Source organism: Rhea americana, unplaced genomic scaffold (genome assembly GCF_003343005.1).
Source record: "Rhea americana isolate MKP2758 unplaced genomic scaffold, rheAme1 scaffold_100, whole genome shotgun sequence".
In the NCBI taxonomy this organism is placed as follows: Eukaryota; Metazoa; Chordata; class Aves; order Rheiformes; family Rheidae; genus Rhea; species Rhea americana.
In genome coordinates this window covers 1,591,215-1,611,418 of record NW_028185040.1, presented here as the reverse complement: position 1 = coordinate 1,611,418, position 20,204 = coordinate 1,591,215, and the positions used below count along the sequence as shown (strand labels likewise).

General features: G+C 36.4%; 1 protein-coding gene across 1 annotated transcript in view; it reads left to right on the top strand.

Annotated features, from left to right (window-relative positions):
* GOLGA4 (golgin A4) overlaps positions 1-20,204 on the top strand; it is a 54,383-nt gene that overhangs the window by 21,870 nt on the left and 12,309 nt on the right. The window contains exons 10-18 of the mRNA XM_085304049.1: positions 516-599; positions 1,481-1,628; positions 6,790-6,968; positions 7,683-7,814; positions 8,857-9,012; positions 9,843-14,137; positions 14,999-15,120; positions 16,189-16,319; positions 19,504-19,614. Of these exons, the coding sequence (XP_085160175.1) occupies positions 516-599; positions 1,481-1,628; positions 6,790-6,968; positions 7,683-7,814; positions 8,857-9,012; positions 9,843-14,137; positions 14,999-15,120; positions 16,189-16,319; positions 19,504-19,614 (5,358 nt within the window). The remainder of the gene's footprint in view (positions 1-515; positions 600-1,480; positions 1,629-6,789; positions 6,969-7,682; positions 7,815-8,856; positions 9,013-9,842; positions 14,138-14,998; positions 15,121-16,188; positions 16,320-19,503; positions 19,615-20,204) is intronic.

The following is a 20,204-nucleotide window of genomic DNA, read 5'->3' as shown; positions in this document are numbered from 1 at the left end:
CAGAAGAACTCAAGAAGACAAAAGCATTTTAAGAATTTTTTCCAGCACAAGCACACTAATGAGCAGTTGAAGTGTTGCATTGCTGAGATCCCTGTGTAARCCAAGATGTAGGTAGTAGAGCAGGTGCCTTAGGCAGGATGATTGCCTGTTTTACTGTAGCGGCACTGAGATCTGTGAGAGAACCTGTGGAGGCTGTTGTCGTGCCTTCAGATGCCTAAATTATGATGGAAGCTGTAAGACAGCCTAGCATTAGGAGATTTAAAGGTAATTTAAAGCCACGCACTTTGATTGCCCTGGGCTTTAATCTGTGCACTRCATTGGATGCAAATGCAGAATCTCATTCTTAGCCTGTTTCATGTTTGTAATGTAATGACAGTTATATTGGTCTGTACCAGCCTAGGAATGATTCTTTRTAAGATTCAAACTCAAAGTGCTTATCAGCGGAGATACTTCCTTACAGATGGCAGCACTTTAAACTCTTGTGGTTGGGATCTTTTTTTTTTTTCTTTTTTTAGGAGCTTCACATGGCTGAGAAGACTAAATTGATTACTCAGCTGCGTGATGCGAAGAATTTAATTGAGCAGCTAGAACAAGATAAGGTAAACAGGGAGTACCTTTTCTTTTAACACTGTGTAGTTTTGGAAGAAGACTAGTAAAAGCTCAAAATATGTGACTTCCTGATACTGGAAACCATCTTAGTCATGTAGCTTGGCTTGGTTACATTTCGAATTTAACAACAAAATCATTTAAGCTACCTGAGCATTTTATTGTGTGGATACTTTAGTGTATTTGTCTGTTAGTTCATAATTAATACTGCAAGAATATGTTATTTACAACATTATTTTAGAAAGCATAGTGATTACCAGACTAGCATAATTGCTGGATACCTTGATACAGGCATCAGGTACAGGTGGTTGCCTTGATACAGGATAATAAAAAAATCTGATGAAGATAAGATATAATATAAAATAATTAAAAAGTGACCAACGTAGTAGAAATGGATGTAGTTTCTTGGGAATATGAAGAATGTCTCATAGTTTTTGTTCTTTACAGGCTTTTCTATTACATTTTGGCAGAGTACTTTCTGATGGTATAATAAGCAAGATGACTAATACCTATCATATGTGCGTGTCCTCTAAGGAGAAGTATGCACATTAGAATGCTTTTAGTTTTAATTTGTTTACAAAACATGTATTTTAAACAGAAGTACCCRTACCAGAAAGAGAAAATTTTTGATTGTTCTTAGTTCTTGGAAGAGTTCTTACCACTAGATAAATTTTGACTACTTTTCAAAAAATCCCTATTTTCTTCTGCTTATTAACTTTTTCTGTTTTCTAACATAGAAAAGTACCATGATCTCTGCTATTGTAGTAATAGACTGAARTTTATTCCTGTAAAGAATGGTATCCTGGCTTGAAACTGTTTTCGATGTGTGTTTTGTTTATTTGTTAGCTTTTCACCATAAGGACCTTTTCCATAGGGCATGGTAATTGCAGAGACAAAGCGACAAATGCATGAAACATTGGAAATGAAGGAGGAGGAGATTGCCCAGCTGCGTGCTCGGATCAAGCAAATAACTACAAAAGGCGAGGAATTAAAAGAACAGAAAGAAAAATCTGAAAAAGCTGGTAAGAAATTCTGGAGATTATTAGCCTTCACATTTGAACATGATAAAGCTTCAGCATGGTCTTTTTGCACATTTTCATCAGTTGAGTTTCATCAATCTTCCGTAATGCTCTGCTTATCACTCTTGCTAACATCATTACTAACTTCATCTCTGGTYAGCAGATGTTGGGGAGATTTTTGACTGTCTTGTGTAATACTCTTCAGATATCAATTCAACGGGAGTAGAAGAAGGAAACTGCTAAAGGGCAGATGTACCTTCCTGTTTATAGGATTAAAGATTGCTATAGTTCTAAGCTTGTATCATTTCAGGAAGAAAACTCAAGAGATGAATCTTTATAAACTGTCATCACAGTACCATCTATTTTGTATAGAGGATGTAGCCATKGGTATAAAAGAGCTTGTGAAGAAGTAGAAACAGGAGGATATGTTACTACAATAATCAGCATTTTCTTTCAGTAATTGTAATGGAAGTATTTCTGATTTCTTTGTAGCTAAACAGCAGTGATGATTTCAATGTTTCAAGCTTGGAACTGAGTGGTTATGTAATTACACATTGTAGAATGCTCTTGTTAGAAATTAGAGAACCTAATTATGTGTGCTTGCAGTTCTCTTTTGGCTTGAAACTAAGTTAAAAGGCTGAACTCTTTAATATAGGGCAAAACAGTTTTCACTATCAAAGTTCTCAGAGAAGAATTTTGTTTGCTTTCTTGAGTATTTACTTTTTGGCAGAAGCTAAGATGCGTTTAGTTTATGTAAAACATGCTTTATGTGTATTATGTCTCTAAAAAGTGATGAGAAGTTCAAGCCATACATTTCATAGCAGCTCATTTTAAATATATATAAATGTAGGGCAGAACTTTAATTTATAAAGATTAATTTATCTAGGTAGAACATCATACTGTAATAGAGTAAAGTAGATTGAACATCCAAAATCATTAAAGGAAACATAAAAATACACAAAGCAGTAAGTGGTCTGCTAGCAGACATTTGAAAAACCTAGGAAAACAACAAACATTTTGCTTAGTTGCCCTTTTCCCCTACCCTTTCACACTGCATGTATATTTTTAGCTTTGGAAATACAGATTTTGGAATCAATCTTTTGCTAAAGTTAGATTTTGTTATGGTTAAATTGGTGAATATCTTTAATTATAGGCTTATTTTTACTATATTATAATTCAATGAAGAGTTGACTTCGTGGAATATTTTATTTGTAGAAAAGTTGTTTTAATTTAAATTATAGCAAAGATAAAGATAAGGATAATATATTTAGTATTTACTTTGTCATAGTGCTGTATCATAGGTTAAAAGCAGTGTATTTCGTTGCTGCTTCCTTGCCTAGAATTACATTTCTGGCTATTTTGGGGGTGAAATGTGCCCATGCTTGATTTCATACAAGTAAGAATTGTGACAATTTAATGTTAATACATTTTTGTTTAGTAAAATAGTGAAAAGATACATATGCTTACTTTGTACATGTTGCATAAGCTGTAACTTAGTCTCCCAAGCTGATGATGTCGCAGTTCAGTTTTTTGCAGTTAAAGGTATATTATATTGAAATCTCACAAAGCATCTTGTTTTTGTGCATCCACACATGCCAATAAGTGAATCATGGTGCCTTTCCCAAGCCTTGTATGAACAGGACTGGGGTAAGGGCTCGTCTTTCTTACATCACACATTGGGTGCTTGGACCGAGCTCTAAAAAGTAAATTCTGTGCTTCTCAGGCAATGGCAGTTCTTTTACTTGAAGTAACTGCAACTGAYTTTTTTTTAACGCTTTGCAGTGTATGTACACTGTTTACATTTGACTTCAACAGAACTGGGTATAATAATTGTAAATTTGCTGTTAAAATGAAGTTTGTAACCCCGAAAGCTTGGCATAAGCCCTGCCTGACTTACCAGGATATAGGTTGCTGAGGTATTTATGTTCTGTAGAGGAAAACAGAAAGAGYCTTTAGAAAGCAAATTCCTAATGCTCTGGGAGGCATTTCTTTTGCAAGCTTAATTAACTCTCTGCAGAGGACAAAGTCTCCAAGTCTTGACGATGCATTAAAAAAAAAAAAAAAAAAAAAAAAAACCTGCCTGGACACACCAACCAGCCATGGGGCACGAATGCCAACCTTTATTTCTCAGACTGCTTTTTTGACGAGACACCTGCTCGCTGCCTTCAGCAAGAAGCTCCCCGGAGCCCTCCTTTGCTGTCCCTGGCTGGTGCTCTCCTCACGGCTTTCGGCGGTAGATGGCACCAGAGTTGCTGGCGCCCGCGACCCTGGCGAGGATGACCACGAAGCCTTCGCGGCACGGCTCCCGGGGAGCTGCCGCCGCTTTCGCGCCGGGCGGGCAAAGCGGGCGGCCTTCTAGCACGGGTTTTATAAAATGAGGTTTGGCTTCTTAAACCCCGGCGCTGAGGCTCCTTACGTTTAATGTGTCTGCGGGAAGGTTTCCTGTGCGTCCGGTCTCGTCAGGCGACCGGGGCGTGTGCAAGGCTTCGCCGAGGYTTTGTCAGGTGTTACCGCCTCCGTTTTGCTCGTGCGCTTCGGAGATTTCACTTAATCGGTACTTAAAATTTAAGAGCTTTTTTTTCTCAACAGCAGGGATGCAGATGGRGGACGGGCATGCACAGTGTCTTGACTCTTTGCATTCAGAACAGACGTATTTAAATAAAACAYGGACTTTTATTCCGGGCTTTCATCCACAGTAGAATTAAAAGCTTCCACGGAGGCAGAATTCAGTCTGCGTCCTGTCTGCTTGGAAGGATGATAGTTTAACCCTCTGCTGGTTTGAAACTTGCTTGTGTCATGCCACGCTCGAATTAACCATTCTGAAGAAAAAACGTGGTGTCTTGCTTAAGTGCCTGAGACGCACATAATTTAACTTTTAGAGAACTAAGCCTGTTTCTGTGAAGTGTTGCCGCTTTGCGCTGTCCTGCCTCCCCGCTATGCCCCCCCGGTTGCCGTTTGGTCCACCAGCTCCTGCCTCGCTTTTGGGTTGGCCTCGGGGCTTGCTGTGCCGGCGCTGTGGCCGCCTTCTACTTGCAGGTTTTAGTTGTGAATCTGTATTTGGTGAAAGCATTGGGGACTTGGGGGGTTATTTTTTGGGAGAGGGGAAGGTGTCTTAAAGCCCCCCATGATGCACTGGCGGACCCTTTGGCCGGTCCGGCCGGCTGCGGAGCCCGGCTGCAGGCACGCTTGCACGGGTCTGCGTCCCCGGTGGGTCTGTGCCCCCCCGGGAGGGCGAGGGGAGGGCCGGGGGCCCCCCCAGTGCCTCATGGGGCCCCCTCGAGAGCGGTGCTTGGCATCGCCGCAGCTGCCCCTTGCAGGGGGTTGCAAGCCTCTGTGCGTGCTCGCATTGCATTTTGGGCTGGCTTTCTGCCTGCAATAGTCTCCAGGTTTCCTTTACAGTGACTTTTTTACAGGGAATGTTATTCTACTAGCAGGAGTTGGGGAAAAGGCTTCCTTAGAAAACAGCTCAGAAGGGTCACAGTCTGAATGAGTGCAATCATAGGGAATTAAGTTACTTGAAAAAGTAGTATTTGTAGCCTTGGCTCAGAAGTGTAGATTGGAATTAAAAGCTTCAGTTTCAAATGTGCTCAGGAGGTTTTTTTTCAAATTCAGGCCTGAATGTTGTTAAAAATGGCTGTTTATATTTATTTCCCAAAACAAACAAACAAACAAACAAACAAACAAAAGAAATAAAAACCCAAGAATTACAAGAATTACTGGGAAGGCCTGCAAAGTGTGCAAAGTGATGGTGGATCAGGGAAGCTAGAGATGGCTGTGCTATTTTGGTTTTCTTTCTGCGATAGGATGAAGTGGAAGAAGAGCTAATGTCTACATTTTAAAAAACCCAGTATTCTCACTGCTCCTGGAATAGTACCCAGCTACCTCTAAGTATAGTTGAAGTAGGTTTATTTTTCCATGTTCTGATAAATCAGAGACTTCTGCTGCTTGCACTCTGATTTTGAATTTTACAGAAGTGTTTCTCAATTTTTTTTTCCTGTGAAAAATTAACAGTACGGCTGTTTTGAGACTGGATTTTCTTTTGATAGGCAGCGGAGGCTTTGCATGTTCGTGATGTATTTAGGAAAAGGGACTTCCTGATTAGTGATCAAATTTTAGGCCTGGGTAAGTCTATGTAGATTCTGCCCTCAGTTTCAGTGAGAAACTTGGATGCTGTTATTGAGTAATAATAATATCCCAATACCAACACAAATGGATTTTCTTGCTTTCTTCATCTAAATGATCATCTATTAAAGGAAGAAAATATGTCAGAATACTTTGGCCTATGATAAGAAGCAGTTGTGGCATTATTGCTCCCGCTTTGTAAGTTAAAATGTATTTCAGCAGACTTGTGCATCTTGTGCGAATGTAAATAGCTATTTCCTTACGCCATCCTGAGTGTTCSTTTGAAACATGCTATAGATGCTCAGGCTTTCTGAGAGCAAACATTAATGTTTTTTTTCCATTTTTTCCATTTTACTTGCAAAATTTAGAAGCAGCAGAACAGTCTTCATAACACAAAAACATTTCTACARTGTCTCTTTGAATTGCTTTGATAGTAGCTTGTATTAAAAGTAAATAGTGAAATGATGAAATTAGCAAAAGCTATCAATATGGAGTCCACCAGACACACAGTTCTAAAGAAAAGTTTCTCAAGGTTGTACTCTTTGAATGGAGCGACTCCTAGGTAAATAAAATGTCCTGGTATCATATGCCAGTATATGCTTGGGAGGAGTGCTTTCACAATTCATAAAAAGCTGACTTGCATTGCAGTCAGTCTTGGTTTATGCTTATTCTGGCTTTCAGTGGAAGAAGAATTTGTGAATTGCCTTTTCATCATGCAGCTTTTTTCTGCATAAAGCCAGAAGGCGAGCCATAGTTTTATTAATATGGTTTGTATATTTTATTGTTAATGTAGGGAAAGAAATAGGAACTACAGAATGAATTGGAATCTGAAAGTAACCAAAGGATTTGCAGCTGCTTGTGAGATCTCTTGCCTTTCTAGATAATAAGCCCAAGTGAATTCTTGATGGATTCCTAGGTTCATTCTGCTGTTAGATATCTAACTATTTCCCAATTACTAGGAAAGTCCTTTTATGAAGGGGCATAGCTATTTCTTGACTATCATCTCTCTCTCTCTCTCTCTTTTTTTTTTTTTTCTTTGCAGCTTTTGAAGAGCTTGAGAAGGCTCTGAGTATTGCCCAAAAGACAGAGGAAGCCCGGAAAAAATTGCAGGCGGAAATGGATGAAAAAATCAAAGCAGTAGAAAAGGCAAGTGAGGAAGAGAGGGTAAACCTTCAACAGGAGTTAACCAGAGTGAAACAAGAGGTGGTTGAGATTATGAAGGTAAAAGCTGAAACTCACTCTATTTTACTGGTTTTAATCTAATAATTCAGTTACAACTAAAACTATAGTTGTAAAATACAGTGCAGTAGTATATCAGAACTTAAAAAGAAATCTTGCTACTTAAAAGATTCTAGAAAATTTAATTTACTTAAAGCTAAAGATGTCATTAAAAATTCTCTAGATGGATTTTTTTCTCTAAATATTCAAAATCAGTATGTAARAGACATTGTAAAATGAGCGATGTTATTCTTAGTTTCACGGTGGTTAATAAAATTATTTTCTAAAAGTAAAGAGAGACTTTAAAGGCAGTCAGTATGCAGGACTATAAACATTTGAACTTGTGGCTCGTGAATAGAAGAGAGAAGAATAGAAGGGAAAGCTACAGAGGGAAGTTCCTGTTCCAATTTATTGTTACATTTAAATTCTGATATGAAACTGAAAACACTGAATTCAACTTTGTGGAAGAGTTTTTACAAAATGTTATATTTCTTCCTGTGGAAGACTTGACAAACAAGATAAGTAGCTTCAGGTTTGTAAATAACATCTGATAGGGCTATTAAGCCTATGAGTAATTGTTACTCATTCAAAGGAAGCTAAAGGACAGTCCTGGTGTCCCTCACTGTTGCATTGCTTTTCTTATAAAGAAATAACACAAAGTGTTTTCATATTATTTAGTATTTTGAGGGTCAGGTTTTTTCTGACTTTGATTCACAGAAGTCTTCAGAAGATCGTGTTGCTGAACTAGAAAAATTCCATAAAAAAGAAATGGCTACCAAAGATCAGGAGCTAAATGAGAGATTACAGGCCCAAGAAAAGGAGTTCCAGGAGCAGATGAAGGCAGCTCTTGTAAGCATCCCTAAAATGTGTGTAGAAACACACTTCTGTAAGTGTGAGGTGGGACTGGAAATTTCTCTATGGTGTGGTAATTTCAAGTCTCCTTCTCACCCTATTCCACAGTGGAAGTCCTTCTGCACTCAAAATATGGGTGTCCTCTGTAAGTCAAGATGCTTAGAGGCTTTAGCAGCCTGAAAGGAAMGCGGCTGCAGCAGTTTAGGCTGAATTGTGATAACTAATCAATGTAATTGTCCACTGACAGCTGTGTTGTGGGAAATTTTTTTTAGCTCCCTTTGTGTTAAATTTTGATTTTTGAGTTTCTTTCTCTGGATCACTGGAGATTGGCTGCAGCGACTAGAAAAAAAAGAAGATAAATGGTGTTTTTACACTAAAAGTGTTCATCCCATTGACTAATTGTGGTGTGTTAACTTAAGTGGTCAAGGTTACCTGTTCATATTTTTTGACCTTGGGGAAGAATTTTCTTCTAGTCCAGACTGGAGCAAGGAACGTTAGGGTTCTTTGTCCTCTYCTGTAACCTGTAGTCTGCTTTAGCTCATCAGGCAGTTTTACCTAAGAAATATTAGGTAGTCTTTTGGGCTCAAGGCCTCTGTGGTGGTTGGGACTGTCCGGGTCATGCCATTCTAGTCACCTTCCTCATCGTATTCTTTTGCCTAATTTTAAGGTTGTTTTTAATTATAAGGAATAGAAGCTTAAAAATACGTTGTCAGCAGAATCAAGTGAGGACAGATCTTTATTCCTCTGAGGTGTTTCTTTCAATTAATAATGATAATCCAAGCCAAAATGAAWTATTGGGAGTAGCATTATATTGGTCACATAGAGAAAAGTAGAAGACATGTGGTTGCCATGAAAAAAAAAAGACAATAATTTGTAATGATTTTATTTTCACAAATGTAATACAAACTCTGCATGTGTGTATATGTGGAGAAAATATTAGTTTGTACCACCTGTTAACTGCTTTGTAAATATTCCCTTATACTGCTTTAGAAGGTGTGATAACTGTAGTTYGATGTTTTATTCATGATTTTTGATACAGGAAAAAAGTCAAAGTGAGTGCTTAAAAACCCTGCAAGAACAAGAGCAACAGGAAGCCCTAGCCTTAGAAGAATTAGAGCTACAGAAAACAGCAATACAGTCAGAGTGTGAAAAGAAACTTCAGGAGATGCATCAAGAAGTAGAGACTTACAGAACTGTGAGTAAAACTTCTGAAAGGGTAAAAGTTTTTTTAAGAATTCCTTTCAGTATATATTTAACTGTGACAGGTTTACAAATACTGTGGACTTCCTGTGATTAGATTTGTTTTGAAAGAAGTCTTGCAGTGCTTTTTTGCAGTGACAGTAATTATTGTACTGCCATAGTATGCTGCAGCCCCTAGATTTTTACATGATTAGASGGCAAGGTATAGAAATGTTTCTGATTTGTACGTAGTGTGGTATATAACTTTGTGTCCATATGCTTAGCTTTATGAAGTAAGGCTTTAATTTTTTAACTTCTGGATATTCCTACCGTACACATGCTTGTAAGAATACTTGAATAACTAAAAAATTTGGTTAATTTTTGAAGGATATTTTGCTTTGTCACAGGTAAGATTTTATTACCTGCTAATGGAAGCATGTACGTTGCTCAACCACTTCCAAATATTAAGTTGGAAATTTTGCCTATAGAAGAGTTTTAACATTACAGGAGTGATTCTGTGAGGTGAAATTGAGGTAAATTTGTAGATATATATAAAAAACTGCATAATTTTCTTACAAAATTTCATGTGAATTATTTTGTTTTAATGAGTTTAATTCTTTCCAGATTTTTATCGTATCTGTTTTCAGTGCAGTGAAATAYAAAACTTTTATTAATTAATTAACTCAAGGAAGCAAAATTAAGAACTGACTAGTTAAATGAAAAGCTTAAAGTTGATACTCATTTTAAGTAATAGATTTGCARTTTTTAATGTGAGCTTGGTGTTTTTTAAAATTAGATACATTTGGAATATTTGTACTTCATATTCAAAACTTTATTTTCTAACAGAGGATTCTTGAATTGGAAAGCACTCTTGCAAAGTATTCACAAGATGACAAAAAGCGATCAGAAGAATTAAGCACCTGGATGGAGTCTGAAAAAACCCAGCACACTAAGGAAATCAATGATATGGTTGAAAAACACAAGGAAGAATTAGAAGCTATGAAAGAGCAGCAGGAAAAGCTTTGGACAGAAAAACTTCAAATCCTAAAACAACAACAAGCAACTGAGATACAAAAATTGAGAGATAAACAAGAACAAGAAATAGATGCAATACTGAAAGAGAAGGAAACAGTTTTCCGTACACATATAGAAGAGATGAATGAAAAAACATTAGAAAAACTTGATGTGAAACAAACAGAGCTAGAAGCACTGTCTTCTGAACTATCAGAAGCACTAAAAWTACGCAGCGATTTAGAGCAAGAGCTCTTGGAACTGAAAAGTAAAGTAGGTGAAGCAAAGCAAGAATTGGAGACAAAGTTGGAAGAACAGAGGAACCAGCACAAGGAAGAAATTGAAATAATGTTAAAAGAGCATGCAATTTCTATTCAAGGAGTTGAGAAGGTACTCAAAGAAGAACTGAACCAACTCAAGCAATCGTTGGAGGAGAAAGACAGACATTTGGAGGAAGTAAAAGCACATGAACAGAAACTAAATGAATCTGTGGAAAGATCTGAAAGTGAACTTGTCCAAATGTCTGCAAAGCTRGAGGAGCTCTCTCAGTCCCATCAGAGTACCTCTAGTGAGCAGGCAAAGGCTTATGAAGAGGAATTAGCAAAGCTGCAGCAAAAACTGACAAGTTTGGAAGGTGAAAAATTGCAACTTAATGAGCAGATAGTAAGAACTGAATTTCAGCTGAATGAAGTTAAGAATGAATTAGAATCATATATCTCTCAGGTACGTGACTTGAAGCAGCATCTGCAAGAGCAAAGCAATGAAAATACGCAAAAAGTAAACTCTCTAACACAACAGTATGAATCTCAGTTGAGGGATCTAGGAAAAGAGGCTGATCAGATAAAGAAAAGTCTGTCTGAGAAGGAAGATGAAATTGAACACATGAAAAAGTTACAGAATGAACAAGTGGAAGAGCTTAATCAGAACTTGTCAGCCAAAGAGGAGAGAATTAGTGCTTTACAGGGAGAATATGAAAATAAATTGAAACATCAAGAAAACAAGATGGAGAAAGTTAAGCAGAGAGCAAAAGAGATGCAGGAAACTTTCAAGAAGAAACTTACTGAGCAGGAAGCTAAACTGAAAAAAGAACTTGAAAACAAGCAGTTGGAGTTCAGTCAGAAAGAGAGYGAGTTCAATGCTAAAATGTTGGAAATGGCACATGCCAGCTCAGCTGGAATCAGTGATGCTGTGTCAAAACTGGAATCTAATCAGAAAGAGCAATTAGAAAGTCTTGCTAAGGCTCATAGGAGTGAGTTAGAAGAAATCACCCAGATTTGGCAAAAGAAACTCAATCAGCAGGTTGAAGAGCTCCAGGAAAAACATGAAATGGAACTACAGGAGAAAGAGCAGGAAGTTGAAGACCTGAAGCAGAAACTTGTCACCCTCAGTGCTGAGAATGAGGGCTCCAGAACTGAAATAACCCGACTGAAGGAAGAACAGACGAAGAAGGATGAGTTCCTGAATGAAGTGCAAGAACAATTAAGGCAGTCATTGGCTAAGGTGGATGTTTTGTCAAATAGTGAAAGTGACCTGAAAACACAGCTCAAAAAACTGGAAGGTGATCTTAATCAGTCCGAGAAAGACCACTCAGTACTTCAGGAACAGCTTAACAGTCAGAAAGCAGTAGAGGAAAAAGACAAAGCTAAAATTACTGAGCTTACAGATAAGCTGAAAACACTTGAGGAGAAGATCGAAACTATGCAGTCTTCTCAGTGTAAAGATCATGAAAATTATGAGAAAAAAATAGAGGCGATTCAGTTGAAAGAAACYGAGTTTAAGAGGTTTTCAGGAGAACTTGTAGCACAATTAGATGCTTATTGGAAGAATGCTGAAGCTCTATTACAAACAAAAAGCAATGAATTAATTGAAAAATGTAATGAAAAAATTGGCAGAGTAACATGCAAAATTGCAGATTGTGAGCACCGAACCACAAAAATTAAAGAAGCAGTATTAATTAAAAAGAATAAGATTCCCGAACTAGAAGCTCAGCTTAGAGAAGTAACAGAGCATCAGTCTGCTATAAGTAGTTCTTTACAAAAGTCAATGCAACAGCTGCAAGAGAAAGACAATTTAATTATGTCCATGAGAGTTGACATTGAAGAACTTGTAACAGAGAAGGAACAATTGCAAAAAGAAGGAGGGCATCAGCAGCAAGCAGCATCAGAAAAAGAAACTTGCATAACACAACTGAAGAAAGAGTTATCAGAAAATATCAATGCTGTCACCTCAATGAAAGAGGAACTCCAGGAAAAAGAATCTGAAATTTCTTCTCTCAAMAAAATGGTTAATGATCTTAATGTTAGACTTGAAAACATGGTAAGTTTAACTGAGAAAGAAGCAGCTATGTCTCTGTTACGTGAACAACATCAAGAGGATCAATTACAGTTGTTAAATCAGGTACAGGAGTTATCGTCCAGAGTTGAGACACTGAGTCAAGAAAAAGCATTGGCTCTCGAGCAGGCGGACCACTGGATGACCAAGCTATCAGAGTGGAAGAAGAAGGCACAAACAAGGTTTACACAAAATCATGATACCATTAAAGATTTGCAGAGCAAACTTGAACTAAACAGTAGCCAAGCCAGTAAAAAAGATGATGAGCTGAATAAGCTGAAAGAGGAGCTGGCTAAACAAAGCAAGAATCTAGATAGTTTGAAAAGTGTATTGGAACAAAAGCAGAACCAGAGGGAAAAGCAAGAGAGTGAGTTGACTGCAGAGTTAAAAATCCAAGCAGCAAGAATTGCTGAACTGGAAGAACACATTACTCAGAAAACTTCAGAAAACAGTTCCTTGATGGAGGAACTTAAAAAGCATAATGAACAAAAAGTCACAGAACAGAAGGAGATAGCCTGGCAACTTCAGGAGGCAGAGAAGGTGGCTTTTGAAAAGGACAATAGGTTTAAGGAGGCTGAGGAAAAAGTGCTGAATCTTGAGAAGAAAATAGGTTCATTGGAGGCTGAATTTGAAGCAAAGGAAAGGGAATTTGAACAAACTAAATCAGCAATACTTAAAAGCAGAGAGGAAGAACTGAAAAGTCTAGAAGAGAGACTGAATGCAGAGAACAGCACAAAGTTAGCAGATCTGAAAAAGAAGGCAGAGCAAAAAATTGGTTCKATTAAAAAGCAATTGATGTCTCAAATGGAAGAAAAGGAACAGCAACTTAAGCAAGATAGAGAAAATCAGTTAAGAGACTTGGAACAAAAAGTGCAGGAAAGAGAAGCCAAAATTGAGTCCTTGGAAGAAAAAATCAAGTCAACAAGAGATTCTGCAGAATTAGAGGAGGAAATCCAGCAAAAAGTAGAGAGTGTAAAAGCTGCTCTAGAGCAAGAAAAGAATAAAATGCTTGAGAGTGTCCAACAGACATATGAAGAGAAAATATGTGCGTTAGAGAAGGACTTATTGGAAAAAAATGAATTGTTGCAGAAGTATGAAAAGGAACAAAGAGAGAGTAATGACTGTCATGTAGAACTGCAAAACAAACAGGAAGAGCTCTTCAAAAAATTGGAATGTGTTGAGAAGAGACTTCAAGAGGARCAATGTGTGACTGAAAGCCTCAGAAAAGAACTTGAGGAGCAAACTAAAAAATATTTGGTGTTAAGGGACGAGCATGGTCGTTGTGATGGTGAGTTAGCAAGCAATAAGGAAGAATTAAAAGCTAAAGAACARAAACATCTAGATATGGAGAATATTCTTGGAGATATCCAGAAAAGATTACAGGAAAAAGAGACAGTCAACCAATCTTTAGAAGAGAAGATAAGAGACTTGGAAAATAACCTAGTGAASGAAAAGGAAGTGCACAAGACTGAGATGGAAGATACAAGTTTGAGCTATGAAGAAAAACTAAAAAGTTTACAGCAACAGTTGGATGAAAAAAATGACTGTCTGAAAGCTTTTGAAGAAGGTGTTGAAGAAAAGACTAAATCCCATGTGGAGCTGCAGAGGTTACTGGGTGATATGCAGACCCAGCAGAAGGACTTGCAAGCTAAACTGGAAGARACTGAAAGGGAGAAACAGAAACTGCGCAAAGATGTGAATAATCTTCAAAAAGACTTACGTACTCTGCGAAAAGAGCATCAGCAGGAACTTGACATAGTTAAGAAGGAGTCCTTAGAAGAAATGGAGGAGAAAATCAGGTAAATTTTTCTTCCATATTTTGTTAACATTGCTTTGCTTTATTTTTAGCCACTTAATCTGAAGATGAATCCTCTTTTTAAAACTCAATTTGTAACAAAGAAATAACAACTAGTTTTTTTTGTGATTTGGTAAATAGTCTTACTTAAAAAGAAACAGCAAGAAAAGAACAATTTGACACTAGGACTTCATTCACGAATATGTAAAACAGTATTTGAGTCATAAATTTAATTTTTTTTTCTTTTGCCAAAATATTATCTATTGCTCTTGAATTGTGTTGTATTACTGATAATGATTTTCTGTACTGCTAGAATGTTAAATACAATTTTCTTTTCCTCAAACAAGAAAGGAAATTTGTTAGTAGCACTGAGTTTGTTAAATTAGTGTCATGTCATCTACCCTCTAAGGTATCTCAGTATCTATTGAAAATTYGGATTCTGAATTGAAAGAAAGGAGAAAAAGAAAAAAAAATGCTATCAARAATTTCTCATATGTAGTGCAAAAAATGTGGTATGCTGTTCAGAGCTCTAATAGTTTCTCGAAAAAGGAGTTCTCTAAAACTCCACATTTGTTCATTACTTTMAATTCTTCATCTTCATTATTTAAAAAAAAATACGAATATATTTTTTTCTTTCAATGAAACACCRCTGTCTTCCAGGTGAATTTGATGGGAAGGAGGAGGATGGCAGGGGGTTGGGTGTGTGAACAGAAATCCCGCAGGATTCACGTAATACTACCTTCTTCAAAGCCAGCCCATTCTAAAATARTTTTGGAGAAATTTCTAGATCTCCCACCTTGCTAAACTGTTCTCATGGTGTCTTTAAACATTTTTTTCTCAGTGTATTTTTTGATATTTTGTGCAGATGTGAACAAGAAGACATTGAATTAAAGCACAACTCCACCTTAAAGCAGTTAATGAGAGAGTTCAATACTCAGCTGGCTCAAAAAGAGAGGGAGTTGGAAACCGCTGTAAAAGAGACAATCAGTAAGTGAAATACTAATGTRATTATAGTCAACTTGTGTTAAAAAATAAAGCCAGTTTCTTCAAACATTTTAGGAAAGGAGTTTCATCTGGGAGWCTAGTTAAAAATTACATTTAATTTTATAATTTAATGTTACTTGGAGAACTTGAGGAAAGATCTTCTATTGCTTAGTAAATAACAACTAAATTTTAATTGTAACACAGAAAACATATCTGTATTTATTCTTCCTTTCCCCATAGACTTGATCTTTGATCTGGCACTGTGTATGTCTGCCTCTGTCATGGTAGGAGTTACTGATGATAGCCGTAATAGCCATGGTTACTCTTATTTTGTCATCTGTAACACAAACAGGAGGAGAGCATGTTTTTAGGGGTGAAAGCCTAAGCACGTTGATAAGTTTCCATTTTAATGCTACTTGGGATTGAGCAACTCAAACCTTTAACACTTTGATCCAACSTCAAATGTATGGCACTGAAGGACACTTGTAAGAGAAAATTATATCCATCCAGGAATCAGAATTGCATTTTCTTAGCTGTATCTTGCAGACTTCGTTCACTGGCACCACTAATAGGTACCAGCTGGATATGGTGTCTGATTAATATCCCATATGGTTATAACTAAAGTACAGCATGCTTCAGCTTCTTTTCTTTGTCCATCTTCTGCCACAGAACTAAGTTGGAGGTTGGAGTGAGCAGGAAGTGTCCTTTGGCTCCACAGTTAATGGAGGTGCCTCTATGAGTGAGGAATTTCTGAAAATTTGCAGTTGTTTCAGATCCCTTTTGTAGATAGAATAAGAGATAAGGTCACAACCAGTGTTTAGCAATTGACAACCAATGTTTAGCAATTGAATATAACTTTTGCAGCAAACTGCAAACAGCAAACTTTATTTGCGTTGGAGTAGTGACAAGAAAGTCTCTGATGCTGTCTGTGAAAAATGAATTGTGTAAGACTACTTTTTGTAGATGCCTTCCACAGTTGTCTTTTAAGCTTTTTTAATACTGTTGTGACATATAATTTATCAAAATAAATATGCCTTTTTTTTACATCGCCTAACTTTTTTTTTTTAATAGGTAAAGCCCAGGAAGTAGAAACTGAATTGATAGAAAACCACCACATAGAGACAACACAGTTGCATAAAAAAATTGCAGAAAAAGATGATGATCTAAAAAGAACTGTGAAAAAATATGAAGAAATCCTCGAGGTATCTTTCTGAAAAGTGATAAGGCTATGTACATTTTGATATATTTCTTTCCTTTGGTTCATTGTAAATTTAGACAGAAGACTGCAATTCTTACTGGTAGAAATCTTTTTGAAACCTACTATTTGCATTATGCTTTATACGTCTGGTGACCTAGCCATCTCTTTGAGGTGTTTGAAGTTAAAATATTTGTCTCTATTTTGTGAAATGTAAGAACACTAAAAATTAAGCCTCAGCTCTGATCCTTCAATAAGAACTATATGCTTAGGTCCTTGTGTCCATGCAGCCCTCCATCAGTTTGTCTGGAGGCCTGAACGTAAGCAGTTTCTAGATTGAAATGAAGGAAGTAAAGCTCAAACAAATTAAAGCTTTACTAGATTTARTTTATTGTTGGGATTTTTATTTGTTTCTTTCTTTTAAGGATATAAATGTTTTGGTTGTGAGTTGGCCTCACCTTCTTCTCTAATATGCTGCCCTTAAAGTAAGGCTCTGGTTTATGGAGGAGGCAGTCTGTCTGCATGTTTTTTATGCTAGCAAAGCTTGCATTTTTATCTGCAAGTGAGCAGTCTGTCTACTTGCAAAAAGACATACTCTTGCTAGAGTAACATGGCAACCAGAAGTTGCAGCCAACTTCAGTCTAAGGATACATTACTTTCCAAGAATACCTGCCATCTTAGCTGAGTAGGAATTTAGATGGGGCAAGGACCTGTTTGGCTACAAAAGATTAAATAATTTTCAGTGGTAGACCATACAGTAAGCTGGAATGCAGGCTTTAATTTTGCTAATATTTAGTTCTATTTGCATAAGTAATTTTATTTTAAAATTTTGTGTTCCTTGAATAGAATCAGTAGGAACAAATGGAAATTAAGTTTATGCTCAGTTGCCAGTCCAAAGAGCTATGCACTGAGCATGTCTGAGTGCTCTATGCTATTAAAAAAGCCCAAAGCTGAAGGCAGATTGATATGTTGTGCTCTGATTTTTGTACTTGAAGCAGCTTAGATGGAGATGCCAGGTTTTTAAATTTAGAATCCCGTTTTTCTTGTTTCCTAATTTAGATAAGTTACATAGTATAAAACAATAAAGTTAATTGCTTGTGCTATAGAACTAAATTCCAAATTTCTGGAGTATTTATACTTTATTCAGGTAATGGTGGGCATGTGTTTCYGTTATTTTGTAAACTGTTTTTGCCAAAATCTCTTTACTTGTTCCCTCAAGAAGTACTGAAAGAATCTAATAGTTAAGAAATATTTGTGTTAAATTAAGCATGTGTCATATTGATTGAGATTTCTACTAAAGATAGGAACATATGCATCAGCAGGTGTGTGGGATTTTTCAACCTAAACTTACCAGTCATTACCCAYCTATTACCTGGCTTAACTCAGGATAGGTTTGAGAAATTTCACATCAACATACTTATGCAGAGGCTCTGAGGTTTCTCTCTGCTGTAAATGGTGGGATGACTAAGCAAAGATAGTGGTGGTTGCAACAATGAATTTTGCTCATTTATAAGTCTTTGTTCCGTTTTACGCATGGTTTATGTTGCTRAATATTGGTTGAAGTTGATGTGAGTATACATCCTTAAAGACTAGCAGGAATAGCTCAGTCTGTTAAACTTGATACAGTTTTTTCGTGAAGTACTCTACTGGTGCTTCTCTTGCTTTGTCAGGTGTTTGCTTATCTTTCATAAACACTTTGATCACATAGGATTTCATTAAAGTYTCCCTAATTAAAGGACTTCTAAATTGGCATAGCCTGTAATTTGAAGCCTGAGATTTTTCTACAGTTAAACCATTAAATATCATTAAAGAGAAATTGAATGTTGTACTCCAGTTAGCTTAACTTAAGCCTATGTGTGAGCTAAAAATAAAATATCTGGTTTCAACTGTGCAATCTTTCATTTATTGAAGTGTTCACATGCCTCCCATGTGAATACAGGATAGGCTTTACGGTTAAGAATTGGGAAATTACAACTTTATTGAAGTCTTAATCTATAATTGTAATGGCAATCAGAATAGAAAATATTTTATACATTTTCAAAATTTGGCAGGTGCTTTACAGAACAGTAAGTAGTTATTGGAAATACAGTTTCTGTAGCATGTTGAATCTTATATGATCTCTAATCTTTTCAAATTTTAAATTATAATCTATGTTCAGGGAATTTACATAAAGATTGTCTCACAGGTSCCGTTTACAGAAGTGTCTTTCATCATTTTGAGTTGAATTTCTCTTTTCTACTTTTCAGCTACATTCTTTGACTAAGAWTGATGTGTGTGCAATTTTGCGTTTTATCAGTGGACAGTAGTCTGGAAAATGTAAATTTATGTTGAAAATTCAGATTCTCAATGCAAAAAAATTTTAAAAGAGGAAAATAGAAGCAACTGAATATGTCAGGTTTTGATGTATTTTAATTAGAGGAGTATAACCACCTGTAACAGAAATTTTAGACAAATTTGACGGTTGATGTGTTTCTGAGAACATAGGAAAAATCACGTGAATGAAGGAAAAATAACTTTGGGGGGTGGTGTCGTGGCAGAGGTTTTTATTAAAGATGGATATTCTCAACTTCTAGACCATAAAACTTGATAAGTAACTTCCCATTCCCTAATTTTGGCTTTGTTTGTTTGGAGGGATGTGAACTTGTTCTCAGGCAGAGTACAAGGAACATATTAAGGGAAATAATAATAATTTTCTCACGACATACACTATGTTTTTTTAGCCTGGACCAGTCTTACTCTCTTTTTCCTTTTTCAGTGAATATTCTATATCAGTATAGTCTGTTCTCGTGACATTTTGCATGGAACAAAATTTGGGTCAGTTGTGCTGTTATTGTTAAGAGTTGATAAGTTGTAAAAATTTCATCTGTACTGATAAACTGTACTGATTTGATTACAATTGAAGGCTGTTTTAGTGCTAATGAAAGGTAWTTCTTTGTTAAAATTTTTGAAAAGCTAACTGTAATCCTAACTAATCTGAATTATTTAAGGTTTACAAAATCTTGTTAAGCCCCTGTGGTTGTTTCTCACTGTTTTTTCATAGTCCTGTGGTGTAACTAGCCTTTATACTAAGTTTCAAACGTCCTTCTCTATGTGTGTGACATCACTTCTGCTTTCCGTCTGCTGTAGTTAGATGTTAAGTGGTTGGATGATTGGTTTTATAAGTAATTTTTTTAAAAATTTGTATTTTGAAGGCTCGTGAAGAGGAAATGACAGCAAAAGTTCATGAGTTGCAGGCACAGTTAGAAGAATTGCAAAAGGAGTACAAACAAAGGATGGAAGAAGTGGAGCATCAAAACAGTGAAGTGAGCTGGCATTAACATTTATTAACGTTTAATGTGAATTGCTTATAAAACTCTATTGTTTCTGGTTAATTTTACTTATATTCTGGTCTTCACTTTCCCATACAATTTGTGTTCTGTTAGCTGTTAACTTTGAAAGTGAACTTTTTWATAATCTGCAATATCTGATGATGTCTTTTTTAATTGTTTGTTTACAAAGTCCAATTGTGTTTTAGGAGAGGGTGCATTATACTACTTTTGTTTTTAAAAATTAATTTCTCTGGAAGCTCTTTTGAAGGAAAGGAAGTCAAATTGGGTCATTTTTAATGTGATTCTGAATTGAAATTCCCWGTGGACACTGAAATAGGTCCCATACCCTGAATACATAAAGTATGGACAGATACATTTATTTGTTATCAGTGGACACTTTTGTCTTTCTGAGAATACATTTTAGTTGAGGAATTCTTCTTTGAGTGATAAAAATATTACTAATTATTACTATGCTGAGAAAATGAAAAATACATGAGGTGTTCAATAATTGATGAGATCATTCATATCAACCTTTTTCTTTCCTTTTTTTAAAGAGTTTACACTTTAATAGTAAGCCTTAGTGG